Source organism: Antrostomus carolinensis, unplaced genomic scaffold, assembly GCF_000700745.2.
Source record: "Antrostomus carolinensis isolate BGI_N321 unplaced genomic scaffold, ASM70074v2 scaffold771, whole genome shotgun sequence".
Classification (NCBI taxonomy): Eukaryota; Metazoa; Chordata; class Aves; order Caprimulgiformes; family Caprimulgidae; genus Antrostomus; species Antrostomus carolinensis.
In genome coordinates, this window is record NW_010294578.1 from 81,880 (window position 1) to 95,751 (window position 13,872).

Consider the following 13,872-nt stretch of genomic DNA (forward strand, 5'->3'; position numbering starts at 1 on the left):
CATGTCTCAAGAGGTACCACAACACTTTCTCAAAAGTTAATCCTTTCCACACTAGTCCAGTATATTTTCATTTTTTATTGTAGAAAAATTAAAAAATAAACTCACTTAACCCTTTCTTATTGTGTAAGTATTCACATCTGGAAAATACCATGTTAATTTAAGGCTTTCTAAATTACCTACATGTACAGCAAACTGTGAGCTGGGATAGGAGGTCACTGTTCTTCTAATGTACCTTCCTATGGAAATGGGACTGTTGCTGTCTGGTATTATGTGCTCTAGAACTTTTTTTTAAGGTTAATTTAAAATCCCCTAAATAACATGCATTCTCTTTTTTTTTTTTTTTTTTTTTAAACCCCAATGAGTTTACTTACTCATTTGCCATTAGTAAGAAAGTGGTCCTGAATTTCAGCCAAAAAGCTTAATTTCATTTCACAACTCCTTGAAAGACACCCTTGTAGCACTTGAATGCCTGTGCAGTTTCCATAAGGGTATTGAAAAAACCCTCAGAAAAAAAAACCTAACAGCAATCAGAAAAGTAGAATGCCAGCTGAGCCAAAAGATCTTTTGGTTATTAATGAAAAGTTTCCAGTTTGGAGCATTAAGCAATTTGTTAGCTTGCAGTAGAGACACTCACAAGTGGTTTAATTTATCTTACTGGCAAGCATCCAGTTCAAGGGGGCAACAGTATACGCTCCAAAATGAGCAGACAGTCTCCATATGGAACATTATTACTTATAAGGATGATTTTTGTATCATTTAGATCACTAACGATGGCTTCCAGTACAGTAATTCCAGAGTGCTGACCCTGTACGACGCAGTCTGCCAGGCCTGCCAATTCCATCCAACCGGACTTTGTAAATTAAAGGTAATTTAAAGAGTATAAAGGTTTAATATGGATAGTTCATCTCTTCCTTAGTCCTCTCCCTCTCTTTGATGTACTGTGTTTAATAACTGCTTTAGAAAAGGAAAATCTATTTCATAGGTCAGCTGTGCAGCCGAACACTTTTTCACAGTCTCCTGTCTGAGATTTTATATATATATATATTTACGTGGGGTGTGAATACCTGATAGAGCACGCTTTATGATGGACCTTTCTCAGACAGGCACTTCCAGAAAGACCATGGTTGACAATATTTATACTTTGCAGCTGTTAATGGAAGTAAATAAGAATGAGAAGTCTGAAAGGCAGCTTAACTTCACTTTTGAAGTGTCTCCGTTAGTAAGCTATCACACCTCTTCCAGCCTGTTTGGCAAGGGCATGGTAACTATAAGGTATATCATTTCTATACCCATTTTCTGCCTTAGCAAGAGCTATACTAAGATGCATGTTATACCATTTTTTTGTCATGTGAAAACACCCTTGAGAGAACATAAAACATTCTTGCTTACATTAAACACTGCTAAGTACAAACATACAGTACTTTGACAGTTTCAAAACCGTAATCAAAAGCCTAGTGCTACATTTTAAACTACCAACACACGAGGAACTGCCTGGAGAGCACTATAACCCTGTGTTTTTCTGTAGACTTATTAGTGTAACAATCCTCTACCCCTTAAAAAATTGCTTCCCTGCTCTTATTTTCTAGAGGGTTGCGTTAGACAACTTTTCTATTTTTCAGTGGGGCTTTAAAAGAAACTTTTGGAGGGTTTTGGGATATTTGAATGTGCTGATCCTGCTTTCCTACCCTGAGGCATGTATGAATGAATAGGAAACCACCAGACTGCATTTTTATAAAATGAAGATTAATCAGGTATATCTTAACTCATTTGCCTCACTGTTCTCATTAACACTAATGGGAAAATACAGTTTTCAAACTTGCACTGATTGCAAGAACATGCCAGTTACCAACATAAAATGAAATTTCACATTTTTTCAAATAAATCAGTGAATAGAAATTACTTTATAGGCCCAAACGAGGCAAAACCACTTAAATTTCAGATTAAAATAACTGTGTCAGGACCATTTCAATTAAAGCTAGGGCAAGGTTTTTTTGTCAAAGGCTTTCTTTATTCTCACTTTTTTGAAACTCAGAAATATATATGTTTTTTTCAATATGCTGGTGTTCTCTAGGTGTTATAATAATTTCTATCCTAAGATGCTTCAAGGGACTATTTGAACTAGGCTTCGAATTGCAACAGACCACATTCTAATTACCTCTCTTATAACATTACCCTGTAATACCTAAATTGCTTCCAGTAAAGGTGTTTTAATTAGGGGACATTTTATATCAGGCCATTTCACATTCTTTGTTGCTCTTTTATGAAGCCCATTCTGTACCACGCTATCATATCAGAAAAAGCACCTTTTTCATCAGAACATCAAGCCTTTGAAAACAACAAGGTAATAAAATCTAATTAACATCTGGATTTTAATGCTGAAGATCTGTCATGTTCTATCATATCGGTGCAATTAGGAGAGTCCTTTTTGTTTCTCTACCTTACTTATTACTCTTAAAGTGGTATGATTTGAAATATTGACTAATACGTCAATGAAATATTGCTTCATATGTTCCTGGGAGTTTGCCATGTCAGATAAAGTCCCATCTGCAGGGGTGCCCCAACACAGGCTACAAGCAAAAGGTATAACTTTGCCATAGGACCTTCCCATGGCATCGATGTTTAATTTCACCATTAATTATGTCCCTGTGTTCACTCCTCAGACAACCCAAGTGTCCAGCTCACCCTGACCCTGGTGACTACCCTAACTAGGAGAGGACCAGTTTGGCTTTTAAGGCTGCTGTGCCCACAGTGCACCTCACAAACTTCTGCTGGGATGTTCTGCCTGACCTAGGCACCATTGATGTGTTTAGCTCTTGTTTACAACTATCTCGTAGAAGCCTAAAATCTAATGCAGTTCTTTATTCTGGTTTTATATAATTGCTTTTTCATATTTTTATGAAGAACCTCCAGAAATAATGTAGTTACCAGAATAGGATTCCAAAATTTCAAATGGAGATTTCATCCAGTATCAGTTTTTGGTAATCTCCTGGAGCTCACTTTTAAGTATTATCTAATAATCATCATATTAGTAGTCACAGATGGGAATAATGATCACATACACTACAGAAGTGTGGAAATTAAAAAAAAAAAAAAAAAGCATCACATTACACACTGTCACATTCATCTACAGCAAGGAACTTCACATGGTGCCTAAGCTAAAACATTCACTGCTATAAGCATCTGACACTGGAAACTGTAAACCTCACATGTCTTGTTTCCTCCCTGTTGGGAGAAAGTACCAGCATTTAAATTGCTACTGTTTTATTGCTTCAAGAGATGAGTTAGTTTCTGCTTATCTCCAGAAATTACTAACTGATAATTTATCTTTCTTATTTATTTTTTTCCTTACCAGCACCTCCCACCCATTTTTATTTCCTTTTTTGGCAGGAAAACACTTGTAATATAGATGGACTTTGCTATGGTGAAGGAGAATCAAGCCCTACCAGTCCTTGTCTTCTCTGTGAACCTGACATTTCTAAGTTCACCTGGTCTATTAATGAAAGTAAGACAGTATTTTCTAAGATGTAAAAGCACTGAGCTGGGAATTTACAATTCAGTCTATGAAATACATGGTTCCCTCATCTGGTTAACATGAATCTATCCTACACAATAGTGCATATGGACTATTTGCAATGGGAATAATTGGGTGCACCAGAAATGTAGGCTGACCAGAAGCTGACAGTACTCCACTGCGTGCATCTGGGCATTGTTCTGTCTGAAACATGACAAACCTCAAATTAATAAAACCAAAATAACACCTGAAAATGAAATTGTTGATATGCCAGTTTCCCATGCAGTGCCCAAGACTGCCAGATAAAGGTGATGGACCCTAAGTACATATGTCATCACCAGGCAGGTACAAATCTTTAAGGGAACAATTTGGGGAAAACACAGCTTTTAAAACACCAGTGTATATTTTTGGTATCTGGAAGAATTGTTTTCTTTCCCTGAGCCAAATCCTATGAAATGACATACAAAAGACCCTGGCTTAGCACGGAGTCTAAGCAAGAAGGATCAGCCACTCATCATCTTCACTGTCACAGAACCTAAAGGCTCATTCTGCAGCCCATCATCCATACAAAAGACCCTGGCTTAGCATGGAGTCTAAGCAAGAGGGATCAGCCACTCATCACCTTCACTAAAGAACCTAAAGGCTCATTCTGCAGCCCATCATGGCAGGGGTCATGGAGAAGGCTGCCTTTTGAAGCATCTCCTGAATACTGAGAACTTAATCATAGTTTTTTTTTCATGGCTACATCCCCAGTGTAAACAACCACCACTTACTGTATGCTTTACAGATAATCTATGTTTCTAGCAGCATTATCCTCACAGTACATCTCCCCACTTACACGAGCACATTTGCATCTGGTCAGTATAAAGATTATAATAGTGCTTTTATGTAGATCCATGTGTTGGTTCTAGAAAGAGTTTCTCTGCACTTTCAGGTTTTGTCAACACCAGCAAATTACAGAGAGGTATGTGAGTGACAGAACCAGTTTGCTTTGTTTGTTTGCAGTTTTATATTCCTTTAGAGTGACTAGGTCAGCGGGAGCTTTCTAGAAGGAGAGGAAGATTGCTCTTGTCCTTGGGGAAGAGCTGGGGATGCTCAGGGACAGAAGTTGCTAGAGAGTGCAAGGTACAGCAGCAGCAGAAACGGTGAGACCTGTAACACAATGGCTGGAGTCCATAGCTCCAGTGGAGACACTGCCAAAGAGAGAAATGAGCAGACACACTCTTCTCAGAGGTGATGGAAATGCCTTTGAGAAGGACCAGAAAAGACTCAACAGTTTCTGGCAACACAAGAAGTCACAAGTCGTCTGAAATCAATTTTGGAAGCAAGAACACAATAGCAAGGGAGAGATTTGGTCATGAGTTTTTCAATTCCTGTTCCAGACTATCCACTTTGAATGTTCACTATTTAAAAACATACACCTCTAGTTTATATAAAAAAAAATCCAGCTTTTGGAATTTAAAACTCCCTGTCAGGAAAAGGCGTAGGAAGATCCATCCCAAGTGTCAAACAACTAAAAATCCGATAGGATGTTACTTGCATGGACAGTTTAAATGCCTACAGGTGAGTCAGACCAGAAAAGCTTGTACACCTGAAAACTTGTGTATTTTCCCCCAAGGATATAGTTTAGTCTAATGAGAGATATTATCTGTGACTCACAAACCTTGCCTCCTTTCTGTCCTTCCATTGTGTTGGCCACAGCAGCAGCATCTCTAGGGATGAGCTGATCCTGATAGTTGTATACACAGACTCATTACTAACACTGAGACAGTTGAATTTTAAAATTCATAAAATGGCTTAAAAGGTAAAAACTGCATTTTTTTTGGAATATATAAAGCCAGAAGTGATTTGGAATATCAGAAAGAGATCATAGTTCACTTTTTAATAATTTCAAAATTCAAAAATATTTAAAAGGATGAGTTTGTCAGACTTTTTTTTTTTCAAAATTGTGAAAACCTTTTTAAAAGCTCTGCAGTAATTGGGAGTGGATAAATATAGTCACAGGATGGCAAGGAGATTCTGTGGAATTAGAAACACGCTTATTCACAGACTACTTTCAGAACATCTGATTTTATGTTATTTTGTGCCTACAACTTCTCCTTACCCTCCATCCACTTAACACCTTTGTGTTTATCTGTAAATGCATACCCAGCATCAATATTTCATTGATTACTTTGGGCACAACGTTTATGGTCTTCATGGTTTAAGTGTTTGGGAAATAAAAGGCAAATTAATAGATGGAAGCTTTCAACAGTTATGCCAGGACAATCTGCTGGACAAGCAGTTTAGAAAGCTCTGATGGCACAGCAGCAAAATCTGGAGAGACACATTTAAATAATCGCATAATGTGAGACATGCTATGGGAAGCAAAGCTTGATAAGAGGATATGCACCACAAAAAACCCCTAATGATGGCTTCCCACAAGTATAATGCAAGGACACATAGAGTCCTTATGAGAACATATACACAGTTCATAGCTTTAGAGTGTGACTTGAAATTAATCCTCAGTATTATAAATATTCCTTAAATTAAACATAACTATGGTCAAATTTCATTGTGAAAAGATTCCTTTAAATGTCAGTACATGTTAATTTGTACTACTGGTTAATGAGGAAAGATGACTCGAGATTGAGGAGAGTTAGGACATGGAGATGAAACTGTTGGCCCTGCACAGAGCTGCTGTCACCTCAGAGTACTCATCCAATCTTACTTTTCCTTGGTTAGTAATTATAAAATGTAATACTTTTCTCTACCTTGTCCTCCTTACCTATTTATATTATAAGTATCTTCAGGTAGCATTTCTCTTCTACTGTTAAATAGCTTGGAACAATTAGGTTTTTATCTTCATTAAGGAAATACTGAACATAAACAATAACACTAGAAATGACAACGCCAATGGTGACATGATATGCACTACTGTCACTGGGGATAGAGAATCTCAGCATCACTGATGTACCTCTGCTGGCACTGAGAAGACCTGTATTCCTGATGAAATGTCCAACTCAATTCAGTCAAACTGTTCAGGCTTAATTACTACTCATGTGTAAAGGCAGGAGAGACTACTCAACGGAAGAGTTAGACATTTTTTTTCCCCTGAGTTACCCACTGAACTCATTTGTCATTCATCATTTTGAGATTTAGTTTACTTATCTGTAAATGGATAGATACAGTGGTAGACAGAATAAATATATATATGTAAGTATCAGAAATACGATTAATTAAAATTTTAGTAAGAACTGGGGGACTAGTGGGAGGTTATAGAAGTCATATCTGATCTCCTCCCATGTATCAGATAACACATCAAAAGTAATCAAAGTTCAGCATGGGAGAAAAGTTCAGTATGGGGCATGAAAAAACTAGGAGGAAAAGGTACACTTTGGCTGCCTCTAACATCTAAATCGCTTCTTCCATCAGTCTCAGGGTACGTTCTGTACATTTTTCTTTGAGAGAACTCCTACAAAGACCTGTGCTCTGATTCTTTACATGGGAGAAACTAGAATTTATGTAATCATGGTTTCATTTTTGCTGTTTAGACAACCTGCCTCCTGTGTTCCAGGCTCCCTCCAGCCAGCTGCTGACATTTATTGGTGAGAATTTTGTTTACCAGCTAATAGCAGTGGATCCGGAAGGGTCAGCTGTGTTATTCATCTTAGAGGCTGGGCCACAGGATGCCAGGCTCTCTCCTGCTGGCCTTCTTATCTGGAAAGTTGATTCAGAAGAAATGCAGACCTTTGAATTCACTGTGTCGGATGAATGCAATGCACAGAGCAGATACTCTATTGAGGTAAGGAAACAAACACTTTAAAGGAAAAACAAAACAAACCTGTTTATCATGTCAGTGCTTTCGTGTCATTATAGATAATAATTTGTTACTGTCTTGAAAACTAAGACTTCAGCTATTTCCTCATAAGTGTATATGATCCAGCACAGCAATAATGATCAATTAATGGAATAAATATCTCCAAGAACATAGAAACTATATGTACAAGGAACAAGAGAGAGTGCTATTGATTGCTGTTTGAAAGAACACTCTTGCAGAGCCTTTTAATGGTTCATTAATCTGCTTTGAAATTCACATTCTGCATTTGGATTGCAGAAAAAAAGCATGTAACATAAAAGACCAAGTTTTAGCTATAAAAGGGAGATTATAACTCATTCTCAATGATATTTTTAGAGGGTGTCCTGCTCTTATGCCATTACTCCACACTTTAAGTTTCTTCTTGGCAGAGCTTGTGCATGGCTTTCTCTTTATTGTATAGCCTAACATTAATCCTGTGATAGGATGAGCTAATAAAGTGGGATGCAGACTCTCAACATAGGAACAGTTTTGTGAAGAAAAGATTTTCATTCCTAAAGATTCCTATTTTTACTCATTCAAACCACTATCATCAAAAATACTCATCTGCTGAGCCCACCCAGCAAAGGGGAAGCTGGAGTTTCCATGTAGTTTTAATGGAAACATTTCAAACTAGACCTATGTTTAACTAGGTGAGATGATACAGAGGTTTGAATCTGTTGAAATGCTGTTCTTGTACATACGTAAAATAAAACTATAGACCTCTCTTCTCTGAAGAGAGAGACCAGCTAAGGAATTTTACAGTCATGCTCCTGCCTGGGAGTCATTTGTAATGTGAAACAGTAAGGAGGGTGGGCGGGCAAAGATAAAAGATTTTTCATTTCTTCTTTGAAGAATAAGGAACAAATTCTGCCCTCAGATACTATGTAAAAACTGCTGCTATAGCAAATGGGACTTTTTTTCTTATAAGAAGTTAGAGTGTGCCCTTAAATGTTGAAAAAATAATCCCTTTACAGTCAAGCTTTCAGTCAAATAAATAAGTATGCTGAGTATGAGACCATCTATCTAGACAAAGGAAATTGGTTAGAAATAAGTTTTCATAATAATATATAACAGGTTTGTGCCAAGAGGGAACACCTATGGACTCCACACACGATTCATTGTGAATTCTACTGGAGACCTTTATCATTGGTTACATGATCACTTATATACTCTTAAGCTGCTAACACACACACACACACACATAAACAACTCTTCAGTGGCTAAAAGCTACTGTTCACATGCCTGGTTAAAATACTTGATTGGATAAATCCACCTGTTCATGAGGCATTCTTTTTACTTCTGTCTAGTTACATAAGAAATTTCTTATCTTGTTTTCTTGCATTCTTTCTCATGAATCTATTTTTTCACCCAAAGTCAGAACTTAATTGCTCAAGGCTGAAGCCGCTTGCAGCTTTGGCTCTTAAAGCGCCAACAGATTTGCACTGCAAATCTGGTCCTTCCTAAAGCAGAACAATATACCTCTCCGCTGTGGTTATTTGGAGGGATCTTACTAAAACTTCCTTTTGCCTTTCTCAGGTTGGAGTGAAGCCCTGCAGCTGCCTCAACGGTGGAACATGTGTTACCAATATTAAATTCCCTCCAGGCCTTGGTGAATACCTGTGCTTATGTCCAAATGGCTTTGATGGAGAATTTTGCCAGGAAGATATTAATAAATGCAAATCAAACCCCTGTGGCAGCGGAACATGCGTGGACATTGTGGATAGCTACTTTTGTAAATGTCCCCCTGGTTTGAGAGGTAACACCTCGCTGTTTCCATCTCTGATTTAACTAGTGAGATATTGCGCTACAGGATTTTTGGAGTGTAGCATGACTACAAGCATCTGTCAAACGGTCTACATAAGCCTTTCATTCTGCTACCAAGACTTAGCTTTAGACAGAAAATGTGCAAAACCAGCTGTCTAATTAATTTTCCCATGCTTAAGGAAGGAAAAATTACCTAAAGATCTATGGTCCTGAAGTGATCATTCAAGGAGGCTATGAACCTCTCTGATCTCAGTTTCCACCTGCTTATTTCCCATGGATTTGTCCATCCAAGAGATGAGCTAGGAGAAGACTCAGTGGAAGGGAGAAAAGGCAAAGTACCAGGAACCTGTTGCACTTCACAGGATTTTACTAAATTAAGCCAATGAAAGAACTGGGAATTAATGATTTTTCTAGGTCTAGGAGGGAGAAGCAGATATGGAAAACGTGCAAAAATAAATTGTCCTTTAGTCCCACTTGAAGCTTCATTAAATTTAAGTATTGGAAACCACAAATCCATTCAGTTGTCAGACATGCTGATGGAACAAATTAACCTTTTAAAGTGTTCAGGGGTGGCCACAATATGATTTTAAGAGATGCGGGAAATAGGGATGATCACTGCACCAAAACAAGTTTCTTTTAGAAAAGCAGAATGAAAAGTATGAAGAGGAGGAGTTGGAGAACAAAATGTAATGATGCCAAAGAGGTGGATGCAAGACATATATTGCAAAAAAGGAAAACGTTAAATGTGAGGAGAAAGAGAAGCAACTGAAGATAATGTAGATGAGGAGAGAACATGTTGGTACCTATCATGCAATTTATAGTCAGCTTCACTGCATTCAGGACATCTGTGAATGATTCACACACATGAAAAACCACTTGTGACAGCACACAGACAACAAATTCCCCATGTTCTGCAGACTGGAACCAGGGTAACACCACTTGCTTTCAATGTAAGAGTTTCACATTGACCTAAACACACTTTCTCCTGGAATTTTCATAGAAGTTGTGGTCTTTTCATTTGCAGTTCAGCTCATCAGGAGCTTCACAAAGGGCCAGTAAAGATAACAGTCATTGTAAAGACATTGTGTTGCTATCCATTCTTGTCACATTAGTCTTTCACAGGTGAAAGGGACTACCTGAAACTGTGTTAGAACATCTCTTGGATCAGAACCACTTCAAAAGCAGAGAAAGAAAAAAATACCTTAAGCTGAGCTCAGATTCCAGTCCTTGAACCTGTCAAAAACCCTATTCTGTTCATATTTGAAAGCATGAATGAATTCATGAAACCCATAATATTGGCTGCTGTGCAGTGCTATAGGTTTGAAAAATCCAGTAAAACTAACATCAAATTATACACAAAAGCAATGAACAGATTTTACTCAATGGGCTCATACAGGTAGCAAGGTACCCTTTCTACCTTTCAGCAGTTCATTAAACTTTCTTTGATTTGGTCATGTGTAACTGCAAGTCCAGATTTCATTAACTATAAAATTCCTGCAGAAATGAAAAAATAAAAAACATTCAGAAGTGGAATTTCAGAAAAATGGCCTAAAAGATGTATGACACCTAGACAGTATTGACTCCAGGTAATGCTATCAAATAGCCAAAGCCTGGTGCTGTCTAAAGTGTTTGTGCCACCAAAGACTCTGCTGATGCAAGAACACACAAGCCTAAGCATGGAGAATAAAGTTAGAAAATGACAGTCTTATCAAAATATAAAAATCCCCAAATCAAACAAACATATGCAGAATGTCCTGAATCCCCCTGGAAATAATGTTCCTATGAGGCACAGGGAAGTTTGGGAACCTTTTTGGCTGAATTTGTCTAAAAGCTTGGAAATACACAATGAGAACAATTCTTCACTGCCTGTAGGGAGGTGGATTAATTGAATAAAAAGCAATATAATTCAATGAATTAGTAATTTCAGTGGATCTGCTCCTGTTTGATCATCACGTTTCACACTGCTGCCCTTCTCAATTTCTGTGGTATTGCACATAGATGGAGTGAAATCAAGCTCTATTATTCCACATAAAATAGTCTGCCATAATTACAATACATTGTTTATAAATTCACATGGAGCATATTCTGAAATGTGGTTCTCATTCTTACATAAACAGTAAAGAATAAAACACCCAACACTTCAAAATAACACTCTTGAAAGCAATGTACAGCTGACTCTGGAGACAAGGGCAGAGGACACCTTGATGGCCAGAGAAAGACCAGTTTTCCTGAACCCTTATTTCTTGTCAAGTTAAATAAATGCCCATTCTTTTTGCTGTACTTCCCTTGCCAAAAATGCTAAAACACAAGCAACAACAGGAAAAAAAGATGTGATTGAGTGAAATAGGAATATATCTCAAAGTTTTAATAGCAGGTGAAAAATTATAAGCAAGAGGAGCTGAAAGCCAGCTGGAGAGTAGCTGATTTTACTTCAGGGCAGGTTCTGTGACAACAATAAAGCTCATCCATGATGCTGTGTTTATGTCTCAATTCCCCAGAAAACCATCAATAATCTAATGAGAAGGCAATGCTATACTGCTCAAGTGACAGCACCACTTCACCGCCAAATCTTTACAAATTACAGTGAACAGGTAGTAGAAACAAAAAGTTAATTCTTTTGAGAGCTTCCCGAAGAGCATTGCAAGAGAAGCAGCAGCACAGGGAACAGGGTGTGTTGCTAAGCAGTAGCAATTCAAGTGCATCAGTGTGTCTCAGGCAATCAGGGTATAATGTAGGAATAGGAACAAGGCAGACAGAGAAGCCATTGGAAAACCTGAAAGAAGGATGACACCAGAAGTATTACAACATTAAATTTCTCCACGGACTTAAACACATTTATCTCATCAAATGTTTAAAGCTCATTCATTTTTCTTCGACATTGTTAAGGAGATAACAAGAATTCCTGTTGTTTCTTCTTTTGACGGTTGAAAGCAAGAACATCACCTGCCTGAGAACAGAACTCATCCTTGAAAATTGTATCTCAATCACAAACCCATTCTTTCTTTCCCCATGTACCACTGATTAATATAAAATTTGGATGAGGAGAAGATGGAATTATAATTTCTTTTTACTTTTCAGGAAACTGAAAAAAAAAAAAAACTAAGATATTTTCATGGTGTATTATAAACAGAGAGTCTCTGAATGAGGTTGCCTGTTGCTTCAGAGTCAACTTAATGGGAACACAGTCAAAAAGTCTTTCTCTGCATCTGTAGGTGGTCAACTACTCTTGAGGCATAAAAGGACTTCATCTTCTCAGCCAATTTCCCATGCAGGGATGGAGAAATAGAGCTGGTACAGAAAGGGATGTTTCAGCCTTGCAACCTGAAGATCTTTTATTCTTATTATTTTTATTTGTACTGTAGCAGTGCCAAGAGAATTGAGACTCCCCTGTGTTGCAGTGCACTGGAGGTCGTGCAAACAGAATAATTGACACTTCTTGTTGGAGGCAGTTTTCTATCCATCTCTGCTGCTTCTTTAGAAACCTTCAGCCAAGTTTCAGAGTTTGCAAATATTTGTCCTCAGCCTGAGCTGGATTATCATTATGCCCAAATTGATCAGACACTGTTTAAAATCAAATCTCCCAAAGTGCAATGAAGTGCTTGCATAGGTCCACCTTTACATTGCAAAAATCAGTCAAGCGATGGAATTTTAAAATTTAGCTTCCTACTTATGATGTTCCTTTACTTTTTGTAATTCTCTTATCTTTGAGATTTTAAAGCCAGCTGTTACAGCAAAAATTGAGTACGTAGGAGGGTGGAGAGGGGACTGGGGGAAGTGTGGCTGTTGTTACTGAAACTGGAAACTTCATTCCTAATTTCACTGTCTAGGGTATCATATTTAGTCTTTATATGACACTCAGAGAAAGAAAATAATTACTAATCTAATCAGCGGGTAACTAATTCAATATTTTCCAAAGTGTGATGTCTAATAATTTCTCAATGCATCATCAGAAAGCAGTATCAGAAAAAAGCAGTCTGATGCTACAAATGTGCTAATTAAATTATACAACAGAAATAGTAATCCAGAATGTAACAAGAGAGGGAAAAATGTTAAGCCCTGCAATACTATGTGGTGTCCAACTTAGAGGAAAGAAGCAAGAAGCATGCAAAACCAGAACAGCTTAGATTGAGATGGCATCAGAAAAAGAACATGGCTTTTATGTTACTGTTCTGGTTTTGGTTTGGTTTTAGCATGAGAAGGTGTGGCCACTAATTTTTTAGGCAGCTCAATCAAGAGAGACTTCAATATGACTTTTTTACATGGAGATGCTATTTTAACTTGAAAGGAGTAGCGGAAGCTATGTGAAATGCTGAAGCAATGAGAGATGACGTTGTAGGAGATGAATAATAATCTTTTTTTATCATCCTGTAATTCATTCCACCGTGACTTTTTTTTTTTTTTTTAAGAAAAAAAAAAGATACTCTTTTATCTTTAAATCTTCTTTCATGATAAAGCTGGATATCTGATATGGAACAAGCCTTTCTGTACCTTGTGGTATATGCTGAAGCAGGCATCTGGACTCTCGAGAAGGTGTCCCAATCTCCTTGGGTATTCCTACAAGGGACAAAGGGCATGTCTTCATAGAAGTGATATGGGCTGGTGTATGACCTGCTGTCAGGGCTACATATTCTGGTATCCAGCACTAGCCAAGCAAGTCTTCTTAAGTGCACAGAGACAGCAGCACACATACCTGAAGCCTGAGGGAGGTTTTAACAACATTATATGTGATTACTCTGCATCATTTGCTTTTCAGATAGTA

General features: G+C 37.7%; 1 protein-coding gene across 1 annotated transcript in view; it reads left to right on the top strand.

Annotated features, from left to right (window-relative positions):
- The window catches only part of LOC104532437 (von Willebrand factor D and EGF domain-containing protein), a gene marked incomplete at both ends in the record, with an annotated part of 138,878 nt that overhangs the window by 65,340 nt on the left and 59,666 nt on the right, over positions 1–13,872 (top strand). Inside the window, 4 exons of the mRNA XM_029087386.1 lie at positions 761–865; positions 3,388–3,502; positions 7,045–7,295; positions 8,886–9,105. Coding sequence (XP_028943219.1) covers positions 761–865; positions 3,388–3,502; positions 7,045–7,295; positions 8,886–9,105 — 691 coding nt within the window. The remainder of the gene's footprint in view (positions 1–760; positions 866–3,387; positions 3,503–7,044; positions 7,296–8,885; positions 9,106–13,872) is intronic.